The 15,519-nt window shown below is 39.4% G+C and overlaps 1 protein-coding gene across 1 annotated transcript in view; it reads left to right on the forward strand.

The window, feature by feature from the left end:
- SPOCK3 (SPARC (osteonectin), cwcv and kazal like domains proteoglycan 3) overlaps positions 1-15,519 on the forward strand; it is a 419,107-nt gene that overhangs the window by 387,431 nt on the left and 16,157 nt on the right. The window contains exon 8 of the mRNA XM_075611960.1: positions 14,007-14,228. Coding sequence (XP_075468075.1) covers positions 14,007-14,228 — 222 coding nt within the window. The remainder of the gene's footprint in view (positions 1-14,006; positions 14,229-15,519) is intronic.

A 15,519-nucleotide genomic window follows, 5' to 3' on the forward strand; every position in this document is an offset into this window, starting at 1 on the left:
GAAAATGTCAGGTATGTTGCCAGAGGATTGGATTTTGCTCGGACTAGAGGAGAGAATCCAGTCTAGCAAGGAATGGTTGTGAGATTTCAAATTTGTCCGTGTGGGTTGGGAAATGAGTTGTGTTAGGTTAAGTGACTTGAGTTGTACCTGGATTTTCTTGTTTTTAGGGTCGAGCCAATTGTAGGTTGAAATCCCCAAAAACTAGCAGCTCACTCTTCTCATTCCGAGAGGAGATTGAGCCAAGAAACTGGGTGATATCAGTCTGGGACCTTTAGGGGGGCAGTAAATGCCAGCAATAAGAACAGGCTTAGAAAAGGGGAGGGAGATTTTGCCAATTAGGATTTCAAAAGAGGCCTGCGGGGCAATTTAGCAGTGTAAATTGTACGGTGTCTGCAATATAAAATAACACCCCTCCTCCTCTCTCTGACCTGAATGGCGATAGTTGCGTCAAGGGTTTGGCTTTGGGTTTATGCATAAGGCACCATGCCCTTAGTTCATCCAGTTTGGGCAGCAGGCTCTCAATATATATACGGGCGACAGATAGACCTTTTTGAAATTTGAAAGGAGTTTTTTCAGGGGTATGAGACAGAGATTAAAAGGGAGTGCCTCGGTTAAGTTCAATATCACCTGCTAAAGAGAGCAACTGTATAAATAGAAATTTGAGTAGTTGTTTGCAAGTTGTACAATTGTGATGTTTGCCATTAGGATGATTAGTGGTTGGTGTGCTGGTGTTCAGAGTTCTCCACCAACATTCAGTAGATAATTCAAGGCTTTTGAGTAATCCAGGGTGTATGATGATATTGAGTGTGAGTCAGGAGGGAGGAGTTTGTAGTGGATAAATAGAGTAACATTTCCATGAGGTCAGAATAAAGGACAGAGTCGAAATAAGTAGCAAGTTCATGGTCATAAAGGTAGGTAACGTTGCATGAAGCTGTTGTGAGCCAAGTGAGTGTGTGCAGAGTAAAAAACAGATGTGTACCTTTTCCTTGCCAAAATGTTTTGCTACATTTACAAAGCTAGGGTCTGTTCAGGTTTTGCAGATGGATTTGAGGGGGAGTGGTATGGGAGAGGCAGTTGTGTGCTGTCAAGTGTTGGGAGAAGCTGCAGTAAATAAAGTGTATAGGTGGGGGGAGGGAGGGGAGTAATTGTGCCAGCCAACAAGCATGGGATAATAGAGTGGTCAGATAAGCTCACCATTTGTTGCCTTGTGCAGATGAGTTTCAGAAAGTTCCAACCTCCAGTCCACCTTTATTCCAACTACAGTCTAACTAAATATTCACTTTAAAAATTCCACTTTAAAATGCAATGCTCAACCCTGCAATGCTACATGTAGATGTATACATCTATCAATCACATGACTCCCCCCAATACATCTTCCTGTTACAAGCTGGGCAATTAACAGCACAAAAATAACAAATAAAGTTTTCTATTCAAAACATACCAGAGGTAACTAATACAGACAGGGTGGGCGGGCGGGGGGGGGGGAATCTTCTATGCAGGTTTCAATTAGTTAAAACATACCTGTGGGTGAAGGTTACTAACTGTTGTGTATGCCTTGAACTGTCAAAAAGTAGTACAGGAAATGCAGAGGTTTTAAAGATGCAATCCAAGCAGCTCAAAATAAAAAAAAATAGTAATATATGCAACCTTTGATTACATTTATTGAAAACGAATTACCTAAGCTCTCAATTGATTAGTTCTCCCATGATCGATGATCCTGCGTCCCAGGGTGCACTAAATGGTAGCCTTTCAGTTTGAAATGAATCCTTCAGTCCGTGTAACTGAGCAGATACAATGTATTCTTATATTACTACGATAATATTATCTATTGTTACACTTTGCAGCTCAAACTGCTGGAAATATTGGCAACCAATTATCAGAAACAGGAAAGTGTTACAAAGATCTTGCACTGCTGGTGAGGTGTATTAAAACCTGCGATAGAACTAAAGGGATGATCAGTATATTAAAACTCTTTAAAAACGGCATTAAGATTTGAATAATAAAAAAAAATGGTTGTAAGTATTATCTAATACTACAGAACTGATTTATTTAAAAAAAAAAACACATGTAGGATATTGCTTGGATTGCTCCAATACAGTACATGTAAAAATGTGTATGTTATTGGTAATGAAGTAGTAGATGCAGTCTGAAGAATGCTGTTAATTCGTTGACATTAACAGAAATCAACCAATAAAGTTAGATTGACTAGTAACAACTTAAAGGGGTAGTTAAATCTGTACAGATGCAGCCACTAGTATTAGAACACTTACCTGGGAACTTCTGGGAGATTCTGGGGCAGTCTCACAGTACTGTCGCGGCCGAGTTTATTCCAGCATTTGCCCGGTCTCGGCCGCGACAGTAACCTGGCGCGCGCCGGGATGTCCCGGGCGTGCGCCGAAGCCTCGGAGGAGAGGCCCGCCGATCGGGGCTTCCCCCTCTCCTCTCCGGGTCCGCCGGGTCCCCCGGAACCCCCTGCCGCCGTCCCCCACATCGCGGGACACCAGGGCTCCCTCGGGGAGCCCTGGACGCGCGTGCAGGGGGCGCAGGCACCCGATGATGCGTGACCGCGCATCGGTGACGCGCGGCACGCCGAGGGGATGCCACTAGCAAGTCGGGAAATCTCCCGGCTTGCGGAACTGGCCGCACTCTAATAAAGTGTGCCGCCAGTGTAAACGCCTCAACATTTCTGTGAGATTCTTAATGGCCCATCGGATTAACACATCGAGAGATCCCTGCAGTCCCATTCAAACTGACCCCTGTTGTGTTAATCCCATGGGCAATTAAGAATCTCACAGAAATGTCGCAGCAAAGTTGAGGCATTTACTGTGAGACTGCCCCAGAATTTAAAAGGCAAGAGTCCAGCCACATAAAAAGTGGCTGCATTTGTATGTATATTTTTTTACGCTTTCTTCACTATACTGAACAGAAGGAGGTCGGTTTTTTTCACCTCTCTAGTTTTTTTCTCCTGCTCACTCATTCTTTCAACTGTTTTATTCCTAAAATATAAGCTCCAACCCTATATTAATATGGCTGCTAAGCCCCTCATGCTTAGTGAAATTAGTAGACATGAAATAATCTTATCTATGAAGTTTAAAATAAGACCTTTTTCTCATAAGATCTTTTCTAGTCTGTAGTCCACAGCACTGTGCTGCGTGTTTAATTGGAAAGAGTGAGACTAAATTGCAGGTGTTGCCTTTTGGATACTACTAGAAGGTTTGGAATTTAAAAAAAGTTAGGTTGGTAATCTGCTTTCACGGGCGTCGCACAGAGCTCACTTTCAAAATAGGACATATTGGTGGGAAATGCATGGTTAGAAAAGCTTCGCCGCCTTTCCGCTCTGTCTGTTTATATGTCTTTGTCTTACTGGCATCAGTGAGGGAGGTCCAATGTAAAATGACTTACTGTATCACAATTATCTTGTCCAAATGTTGGTTATATGAAGAACAAACTCTCAAGGTCAAATAAAGCTACTTTTATTATGGGTTCTGATAACTAACTTTTTCAATAAAATCACTGTCTATTGCAAATTTACAGTTGAGAAACAAATAATTAATCTTTGCTATGATGTGAACATGATCTGACTACATACTCATTCTGTCTATTCACATCAAAGCATCTGAAGATAATAATAATTGAGGAACTGCTGACGTTTTATGGGTTTCTATTGTTGTTACCCGAAACCTCAATAGCAGAAAATAGTATCTACTTTCTGACCATTTACGTAGCATCCTAAATATATTTTAAATGTATTTTCCCTCTCAGCATTTCACATTCTTCTGGATTGATATTGATTACCTTCACATGTGGTTAGTAGTCACTTGACAGGAAATTGATATTTATATTAAGTAATAATCTATAAGTGCACATATAAAAAATACTAAGGAATTAAAACATCAATGTTTTCTCTCAGAAAAGTCTGTAAACCTTCAAGAGATGGGTAATTTGACAGAACTATTGTATGGTAGATCATCCAGTTCAGTGACATTAGGTATAATCTAACGTATTTAAATCACATTACGCTAGTCAATTTCCAGTGCTAGTCAAAGCCTCAGAATTTCTGACACTTCTATAATCAGCTCTGGAAATTAAAAGTGTAGCTCAGCCAGCCCAGAAGTTTAGGTTTTGAAATGTATGTCATTGTTAGGCTGTAAGAAGCTTCATTCAGAGCCCCTAATCACATCAGAAACATTTGCTGATCCCGCATTACACATCTCTACTAGAATTTCTATGTTTGAAGTAAAATGTAGACACATTCAACTACAGCCCTGTTACTTTACAGTGGAGGTGGCCAGCTCCAGTCCTCAAGGGCCACCAACAGGTCCGGTTTTCAGGATATCCATGCTTCAGCACAGATGACTCAATCAGTGGCTCAGTCGAAGAAAACCTGATCTGTTGGTGGATTGTTGGTGTTGAGGACCGGAGTTGGCCACCCCTGCTTCAGTGCATCTACAGTATAATCAATATGTTTTTTACTACACATTTCCACATATTTCTTAAACCATGGAAAGGTAAGATAAGTGTTGCTTTACGTAGAAAGGTTAACTTATATACCCTCCACGATAACAGCAAATCCATGACAACCACACTACTTTATGCAGTACTGGTGCATAATATTCATCCATACCATTCCACAATCTCTTATTTTTACTAGTTCTGTGATGCACATCTTTCCTGATAACAAAATATTTGACGCAATTCTGATTAATTAGGAAAAGCTTTATAGCGCAGATTTCTTTACTCATTAATAGTCTTATAAATTCATACAGTACATGGCCATTTTTTATGCAATATACAGTGGGTGTGATGTATCAAGGTAAATGTGCAACAAAATTGATGCAAATTGTGTAATTTTCATCTTTCATCTCTGCATCAATATCTTTGCTCCAAGTGTTGCACTGTTTGCGTCACCTTGCAATTTGGAGAGTGACAATAAGAGAAGTTAAGGAGGAGTTAGGAAGGAGTTAAATTATGCTTTTTGTAATGAAATGTAGCAAACTTTTTTGTGTTTTGTATTTATGTCAATAAATCTGCCATGTCTAATATGGCGTAAACTTTTCTGGCTAACAATTTACATCAAATGTTAAAAACACTTTCTTACATTTAACGCAAACGCCAGCAAAAAACGTAACAATCAGTAAAAAAAAAACTTTCTACAGTATGTATACTTTGTTTACGTCAATACATCTCATCCAATATAATTTACACAATCAAGAATCAATATTGCTAGAATGAAGCCTCAATACGGTATTCTCTTCATTCTTGTGTTATGAGATCTCACATACTGTATGAGCAGAATCCATCAATTCCATGTCTGCTGTATTTATAGCAGAATTTACTGTCTCGGCTTCCTACATTATTTTTTCAGCTCTGGGGACCCCGAAACATTTTTACAATTGGGGGCGGAGAAGAGGAGGAACGATTATTTACAGTTGTAAAGGCCTCTCTCTGAATAAAGAGTTAGTTTCTGAAGCCAGCATGGAATCACTCACTACACAGCATACTCTGCATGAAACCCAGAGAGATCCACAGCTTGGAGACTCTTATTCAAAGCAGTTCAGGGGCAACCGAGGATACAGCATGGATGGACATGGGCCAGTCCACATATACAATGGAAACAAGAACTGAGCTTATAAACAGAGCTCTTCATGGCAAACAATGATTTCCAATAAGGGAAACGCCTTTACTTTCTCATTTGGGACAAGGGTAAATAGGGAAGAGTTACTCTTTACCAGATGAGTCAGGAGCTTTAGAAGAGTAGATTAATGTGGTAAGACTTTGTAGATATTGTTTTTTCAGCAGCAACCTACAGTATGACGAAAATTTGGGGTGCAAATAGATCCATGGACATAAAGAAAGAATAGAAACAAAATAGTGCAGAGAAGAAGGGGAGGGGAATCCCACATAGAGAGAGACACAAGGCAATGTAGTGAAGATTGCTTTATTAAAAAAAAATCACAAAGTAATGCACTTACATTAGCAGTTTAGGGAAAGGCATTCAGAGTACCCAGGTCATAATCTGGAAATGAACAGCAGCACTCCTGTTCAACCGTTGCTCCTGCTCTAAGGCCGTCAAGTGGTTATGTTACTCAAGAGGAGAAAGGAACCAAATCTTAGCTGCTACTCTCCAACCAAAAACATCCTTCTAAAGGGAATAAATGTCAGCATCAACTCTGCCCTACGCGTTTGGCTTGTAAAAGAGCTTCCTCAGGGGATATATCTTTTATGAGCAAAACACATAGGGCAGAGTTTATGTGGGATTCCCCTCCATGTCTTCACCAGGAAGAAATATTCTGTGCCTTGATGGATGTCTGAAGAGATTATTAGGATATCCTCAAGAGTTGTTACTTTATTTAACCTTTTGCCTGATATTCATGTGGAGCATGTGAGTTTAATCATCCACCACCTTGTATCCACAGTCTTTGGATCTATTTGCGCCCTGAATTTTCGTGATCCTCTGTTTTTGGACTTGGTTGGCGTCCTATCTGGCTGGGAGCAGCATTACCCCCAGGGATTGTACTTTTGATTATTTACACTCTTAATACTCGTATGAGTATTGTATTTATTTAAGCACTTTTATATAGATTCACTTTGTAATGCTACAGTATTTGCGCTTGCACCTGTTTTTTGTACAGAATTAGAACAGAAAACACTGTCAGCCACGTGCATTTTTGTACATAGCAAAGGTTTATTCATCAGACACACATTATGTGTAGAGATGGCAGCGCTCTCCAGGTAAATACAAGAACAGTTCTATAGATTAGTTTAGGCAGGGATAAAGGCAAAGTTAATGCATAAACTGGCATACAAATGTACAGGTAGCAGGCGATACCTTCAGTCTGCCAAGCCCTGTGTATGCGCAATTGGAGAGCTGCTGTCAGCTGTGATCGGCTTCAGAGCATCATTATGCAATATCATTCCTAATTATACCTACATCTCTGGCAGCTGCTCCCATGACGCTCACGCTCCGATGTACCTTTGTAATTGGCTGACAACTTAGGGAGGCAGCACTGAAACTCCTCCTGCTTTTGCATAAGTATCTGCACATCTCCACTAAACTTTTTTATCACTCGGGGATGAAGCCCCCCGCTGGGCGAAATGCGTAGAGTGTATCGACTGGTAACCTTCATGTTACTATTTGTTGCAAGATGAACTTTCTCTGGTGCACCCCCTGTGAACTTTATTTCCGATCTTGATACATGGACATTTGGAGGAAATCTCTTCTATCAGGATTCCTATGGACTTATCAGCCCCATTAGGAGCTGAGCATTTCTCTGTTTGTCATTAGGGGTTTCATTCATATGGGACTGGTTTTTCCACACTCATCAGAGCACTTGTTGTCATTAGAATTTTTTGTGGATCCTCTCAGGCACCTTTATTTGTTCATGGATATGTCTATTACTTTTCTCATGTTATGTTTGTCCAGGGTATGAGTAGTTTTTTTCATCTTTTTTCTCCCCTGTGTCTCCCCCTTGGCTATATATATTTTTTCAGTGTAGTATATATAAGTTTATTGTAATTTATATTTTTTCTGTTTCTACCAGTTTTTTGGATTGAATATTAGTTTTGGAGTTTAGAATTTAGTTTTTCTTTTCTCTTATTTTCTGGTAGTTAGGATTGTGAAGGGGTGTCTGTACTTTTTTAGCTGATTTGTATCTTTCCATTTATTTGTTGGATATTAATTGAGATGTTTTTGGCTAATTAGTTCAGTTTTTTACTTAGCATGTGTTGTATGCATATACTCATATTGTTTCTTGCTTGTCATTTTTTGTTTGGTTAGCATTAGTTTATGTATGTCAATGTATGTATATAAAACAAATACACTCTGTATATCAGTGACCTACAGTCAGGGTACTCACCTCTGGTTATAGCCACGAAGGTTACTGCAGGTCAATACACTCCTGCAGAACAGCACTCAGAGGGTTACCTTAGGTCATTCTGACACTGTTTTGGGTATGTGATTTTTCCACAGAGGAGTATAGCTGATTGCACAATTACCACCACTGATATACATAGTGTATTTGTTTTATATGTCTATCAGCCACTACTGGTCACATTTACCATGTCATACTAGGGTCTATGCAGCCATTACCCTTGTGATCTGTAGCCTCAGTACCTACACGGGCACACCCAGAGTATTCACTCATTACACAGGTCCATACCAGGATTTCTGTGCTGTCTTGTTACCAGTGGTTTATTAAAATTATCTGGTACACACTAACCAGCCTGATCCGGAGCCAATATGGCTACCATTTATTAGGATCAACCTACCTCCAGAACGTTGTTCTATCATCCATTATTTTATATATGTTGCTACTAATAAAGAGTATGTTTTAAATCATTCACTCATCTTCAGAATGCGAACCTGAGTGCTATATTGGGTTCTCTCTCTTCAATATTTACTACTGTGTTCACACCCAAAGCACCGTTCACATCCATATCCACTTGTGGCTGTAGCAGGGGCTCCCCTAATACCTCCAATCAGATGTGGATCTTGTCAGTCTTTTTTGTGTGTTTTCATATTTTTTATCCCTAAGCACCCCCAGGTTTTTTCCCCTTTTATTATATTATTTTTGTTTTGGTTGTGATAACCTTAAACATCAGTATTATATGTAATTTTGGGGTCCAGGGTTAGCCTTTTCTAGTAATATAGTGTTTTTCCTTTTTGTGTGTGTTAGTTCTATAGATTAGTTTGCTGCAGGGATAAAGGCAAAGTTGATGCATAAACTGGCATACAAATGTACAGGTAGCAGGTGTTATTACTCCCGTTAGCTCATGCACTCCCGCATGGGATTTGGGTGTGAAATCACGTAATGTTTTTACTAGCAAATCTTTTAATTTGAGTGGAGCCATGGGAAATGATGCCTTAAAACTTGAAGCAAAACTATATTCCATAATGGAAATAATAATGCCTGCTGCATTTGTCAAGCAAACAGAATATGTCTAAACCAGCACAGGACACAACAATACAATTATTGGTCACATAATAACACAATCAGCTGGAGTCCAGTCACCCTTCAGGAGAACAAAGCATGTTGGTGTTTCAATGAGTGCAGCATTTCACATGTGCAGCAGTACTGACTTTCTTTAACTCCATATATTAATGCCTGTTGACTCATGTATCAGCTTTCAGACAGTTAATGTCCACAAGGTGCATCATCGGTCATAATGCAGTCTACCGGAAGAGTAACAAGATCCGATACAAAATGGGGGACTACCAGTAGGAACCAGAACGTGAGACCACGGATCTGCCCTGTTTGATGGCAATTTACTGTAACTCCTTTTATTCTGCAAGCTTGGAAAGTGCAAAATGAAGAGATTCAAATTCCTATCATAAATAGCAATTGAAGAAACATAATTGTGAGATGTTTGGTCAGATTATGCAATAATATAACCCCTATTCTTGACTGACTGAGATCTTGACAGAGTATCAAGATCAAGAAGATGGACACATTAAAGGCAAGCTGAAGTTAGAAATAAACTGTCAAAATCAACCTGCGAGCCTGTTACATGGTCAACTGACTCCACAGACCCTCTGAAGAAGAAAATTACAAGCCATAATTAATTAGACATTATGGCACCAGTAGAACTAAACACTGAGCAGATTACTAGCCAATTTGTGGTAACCTAAAATACCAAACAAGTTGAGAATCTATATATACCCAAAGCTGCTGAACAGGGCATTGAAGGGAAAACACAATCCACTGCCCACAATTTGGGACATATTACTGGATGTACAGTACCTGTCTTCTTAGATTCAAGCATGTTCAACTAAATAAGTCCTTTAGCTATCTGAAAACAAATGCAACACATTTTGGAAGGTGCTGCTGGTGACCCAAATGACATTTACAATGTACAGTTGTAAAAGCCTCTCTCTGAATAAAGAGTTGGTTTCTAAAGCCAGCATGGAGTCACTCACTACACAGCATACTCTGCATGAAACCCAGATATATCCACAGCTAAGAGACTCTTATTCAAAGCAGTTCAGGTGCAACCGAGGATACAGCATGGTTGGACATGGACCAGTCCACGTATACAATGGAAACACAAACTGAGCTTATAAACAGAGCTCACCATGGCAAACAATGATGAAGGGGAAACGCCTTTACTTTCTTGGCACCAGAGTAAATAGGGGAGAGTTACTCTTTTACCACAAGAGCCAGCAGCATTAGAAGAGCAGATTAATGTGGTAAGACTTTGCAGATACCATCTTTGCTCCAAATATGTCCCAGCACAAAACATAACCATGCCTTGGAGGAACTTACAAGTATAAAGATTTTAGCAGATTACAGACAAAAACTGTTATCTGAAAGCTAAAGATACAACCACCATGTGCTCAGACAATAGGCTACAATACATGACATAAAATGTTTAATATTTCAGTAGATGTTTAAATTTTTTAACAACCAAATGTTACTTGCACTATCTTACAACAAATGTTTCAACCACTGGGCACAGAAAGAAACCATTATACAGATGAAACAGCTGGTTGTGGCCCAATGCTTGAGGAAAATCCCTGAGCATCTCGCGGAGACTCCGCTAGATAGTCCATAGCAGACTTAATGGCCCATCGGATTAAAACAGTGGGTGTTCCTGTATTTGAATGGGACTTGCGCTGTGTGAATCCTACTGGGCAGCACCAGTCTCTAAGAGACGCGCAGTACCTGCACGCCTCTAACTGGGGATCGCTGGGCTTTTATTTTATTTGAATAATATTGTAGCAGGAGGTCTCCGGAGCTAAATCGCATTGATTTCAGGTCCAGGAACCCCCTGCTTCCTGAGTTACAGGCCGCTGTATAGGGTGCCGGCATTCCAGCAGCCATGTTTAAATTCTCCCGCTTCACAGCCCACATGATCGGGAGATTTAAACAAAGCAGAGTTGTTTTTTTCTGTTCTGTTTCTTGTTGTAATAAAGATAAAGATGTAACAATTCTGCATATAGTAGAACTAGCTGGGTGTGTGTCCGAGGGAGACTCCAGAAGCGGGTAGGACCTCGATGGCTGGAATAACAGGGACAGTCAAGGATTGTTGGGATCGCAGGCAAGGGTCCACGGCAGGCAGCAGGAATCGCAGTCAGGGTCACAGGTAGGAGACAAGGCAGGCAGCAGGAGTCAGGGTCACAGGAAGGAGACCATGGCAGGTGGCAGGAATCATAGTTGGGGTCACAGGCAGAGTTCGGCAGCAGGAAGGCAGGAACAGGGGAGGGGAGCAGGAATACGGCAGGAGAGCAGGACTGGACAAGGGAACAGGACTGGGACTGAGGAGCAGAACAAATGAGGACAAACCAATCATAGGCAATAACCTTTAATATGAAACAGGACTCAATACAGAATGGAAGAGATCAGATCAGGGCAGAGGGAGTCTGCAACATAAAGCAAAGGCAAAGAGAAACAGGAAACTATAATGGCAGGCAGAGACAGAGGGCAGGTGAACGAAGAAGAGGCAGATAGAGGAAATATCAGAGCAAGCAGAAATAGCAGCACACCCGGAGGACAGATATAGAACAGAAGTGGAGTGGGAGAACTCCTACACTGTGTCAGGATTATTCCTGACAGTGTGACAGAAGTTGTAGGAAAGGAAGAGTTTGAAGGGCAACTCTTTTTACGTGAAGGAACTGTAGGCTGGAATCCAAGTCTGTATGTGCATCATCCAAAGAAAGAGTTTGTTTCTGTAGTCAGCATGGAGTCTCCAACTACCTATACAGCACACACTGTATGAAACAGTGGTTATGCTTGGAGAATTTATATTACTGTGTGTATAAAAAAGTTATCACCTTTTACATTACATTACGTTGCGATTCAGTGATGTGTTTTAAACAGCTGTTTGCCTCAATAAGAGATGTTTTATATAAGAATATTGCTTGGAGCTGAGATAAGAACCATGGAATTTCTAATGAAAAGAGATGATAACATACAGTAATTACAAGTAAACTAAAAGTCGTTATCTAATTGTATTATAGCAGTTAGAACTCAGTGCATTTTAATGTCAATATAATGCTTAAAGAATTTAAACGAAAGGCTATAACTTAGTATTTACCTAGAATTATAGTAATATTCTTTTTGGTGCTAGTTAATGCAGAATAAAAATGCAAATAATTCCACAGGTAAAAATGAAATCTCTAACAATGAAAATAATGCACTTTACTCTAATCTTACTGTACATCCCATGTCTTTTTATGTGTGATTTGTATTGCTTGACATACTTTAAAAAAAAGATACTTATCTCAATGCACTTTAAGTGGAAACTTATTTTTGTAACGAGTGCTCACCACAAACAGGAGGGGACCACAAGGATGAGTTGGGGATGTTTGAATACACCAACCAATAACCGCACAACCTCGTCCGGATTGAAGAGTCGTAGTCATGTAGCTGGGTCAGGATAGGAGAGGTTAGAATAGTTGTGATACTCGCTGTGGTCTAAGATAGGAGACGTCGGATGGTCATTGTGCGTAGCTGGGGTCCAGGGATCAGAGAAGGTGGGAGTCCAAATACAAGCTGAGGTCAGGGGTCAGAGAAGGCAGCGGTGCAGGTACAAGCTGAGGTCAAAGGTACAGAAAAATAAGGCAGAATGCAAGAGCAACAGCAGGACAGCAGGATGCTTGAGGCAAGCACTAGAAACATAAACAGTAGTTAATGCTCAGCCAATTTGCCTAAGGGCTGGCTGAGCATATAAAGAACAGAGAGCCAATGAGAAGTCTGCAGGCAATGAGTCATCACAGGTAGACTGTGTACTGATAGGCAGGGGGGAGTGTATCGCAGCTGTAGAGTAATTAATGTTGTTAGCATTAAGCCCTCGAGTGTTTCTGGTCATGCGACACCGACATGTAGTGGAGACAGGAGGGTCCTCCGCTCCATCACGGGATGCGGCACAGGGGCGGAGCCTAGATCCGGTACCGGCAAGAGTACTGCAGCGCTCGCGCGCAATGCACGCACGAAGGGGGCCACCCAATGCATCACGGAACGCATCACGGGTATGCCAATCCTCACACCGAAGTCCAATCCTCACAATTCTTTTAAAAGCTTTGATGAATTATATTCATTGACATTATTGCAATATGCATTAAATTTTAATTAAAAAAAACATTAGAAATTTGTCAAAACAAAAATGTGAGTGTGTTTTTGAATGACATTTTTCTTGTCCATTCTTTTAGCACACAGAAACATATGCAGATATTTAGGCAGACTACTGAGAGTATATTATTTGTAATACCCAGATATGTTTTTCCAATGTTTTATGTTTGAGCACACACTGAAGGAGGAGAAATAACAACAGTGCCTTATCTAAGTTCCTTATACTGTATTTAGTTGTAATTCTCTCTGATATAATACATGTACTAATTAAACTTTAAAATTGCACCAGTTTTATGAAACATTTTAAAATATACTAAAATGATAATCCTATTTTTCCAACAAATAAAAAATATAACGGCCTTTCCACAATGTATTAAGCTACTAATAATACTCTATCTTGTAATAGTTGTGCTAAACACACTGAATAAGGACTCCATTTATAATATGCATTGGGAATGTTTTCTCTTAATTATTTTGTACATACTGTATAGAAGCTAATTGCATGGCTTGTTATGAATGTATGAATATCCTCATGTGTATTATATTTCTACACATATAAAGCCATACTGTACCTACAGTAAAGTACATACTATTTTTTACACATTACATGCTTCTGATCTCACATTTTCTTCCCTTTTTGACTCATTCATCCTCAATTTTACCTTATTTAACTCGCTCAATTTCAGAGGATATAGAACAGACAAAGATCTAAAAAGTTTCTAAAATAAAGTTTAGGTTTCTCTGATCAAACTCTAATCTTTTATATTGCAAAATGTTCTAATTTACTAACGAATGGTACACGGTTAGCTGCTAGATAAATGATAAATACATTAGATTTGATTCTGTGTTACGATACATTTGCCAAATAGTATTAATAATTTTATTTAAGAAAATGTAACAGTTTAATATTTTCTAACTTAACTTTGCTTTGCCTTACAGGGTTTGATACCAGCATTCTGCCAATTTGCAGAGATTCACTTGGCTGGATGTTTAACAGACTGGATACAAACTATGATCTGCTGTTGGACCAGTCTGAGCTTGGAAGCATTTATATTGACAAGAATGAGCAATGTACCAAGGCCTTCTTCAATACATGTGACACATACAAGGACAGCTTGATATCTAACAATGAGTGGTGCTATTGTTTTCAAAGACAGCAAGGTAAACAGAGACATGCATTGGCTTATACTTTATTGTCCAAAGTGGCCCCTTAGATTCATGTATTTCTTAAATGGTGAAAGTCTGAGCAGGGAATTTGAAAGAAGATTATTATGCCTCAAATGCTTAACAGTTGTTATAAATAAGTATAGATATTGTGTTACAATATTCTTTAGACAAATATAATAGTATGAGGGAGTCTTTATCAAAGTCTCTGCTGTGAAAGCAGTACAAAAAACCCCTCCAGATTTATTAAAGTAACAGAATCCCACGGAAAGCAGTGGAATTATTTGTTTGGAAAATCTGGTACAATCATTTTGCAATAGTTTTGCCCCAGATTTGCATCTGCGAGACATTGATAAATAGACCCCAAAATGTGCTTAGCTTAATAATTTCCACACACAGTACAGTACACTATCACTGCTTCACCTGCAAAGTTTGGAAAAAATATGAATACTACTGTACATTGTTGTTAATAAGCCATTTACCAAAACACAGCTCCACTTTGTTATTAAAGAAACAGTATGAATGCTATACAGATGTAGCCAGAAGGATTAACAATGTGGGAGGTCCCATTGCAAGAAATGGACCTCCCTTCACGCCGCATTTTTTCAGCGTTTCATCCGTGGTGCCAGGGTGGTAAGGCTGTCTACATCTGTATATTATTTTTTTTATTGTCTTAGGACATAACGATTGTATAAATGTAAAATGCAGATATTAGATCTTTCTTTTTTTATGACGTTATATCAGGCAACTTCACACATCGCCTAATAATAAACATTTATATAAAGGCCAGTCTTATTGGAAAGCAAATAAAAAACAAATGTTCGAAAACATTAAAATGAGTTACTGTGGACTGTAATAAACTTAAAATCAACATAAAGACAAACGCTGCAACCCCCAAAATTAGTTCTGAGCAGAACAAAGAAAAAGTCTCTAAATAGCAATAATGACAAGAATCCAATTACTGCTAACATATCTACAGATGTAGCAGAATTATTTCACCCACTGCTTTAGTCCCACCTATTTTGTTACATTGTCTCCACACCCTTTTTCACATGCAGCTAATGCATTTAGAATGACTGTCTCCCGCTGGTGTACTGTGTGTCCCACTGCAACGTGCCAGCGAGAGCAATAATGCCTCCTACATCTGTACTGTATATTTCAAAGTGTTGTTCATTTTTAAATTATATCCTTTGGATTAACTCATTTGTAAAGTGTAAGTTTGGCAATTTTTAACATTTTCTGAGCATTTTTTGTTCTTCAATTTATATTATATGTTTCTTTTTACATT

Source organism: Ascaphus truei, chromosome 1, assembly GCF_040206685.1.
Source record: "Ascaphus truei isolate aAscTru1 chromosome 1, aAscTru1.hap1, whole genome shotgun sequence".
Classification (NCBI taxonomy): domain Eukaryota; kingdom Metazoa; phylum Chordata; class Amphibia; order Anura; family Ascaphidae; genus Ascaphus; species Ascaphus truei.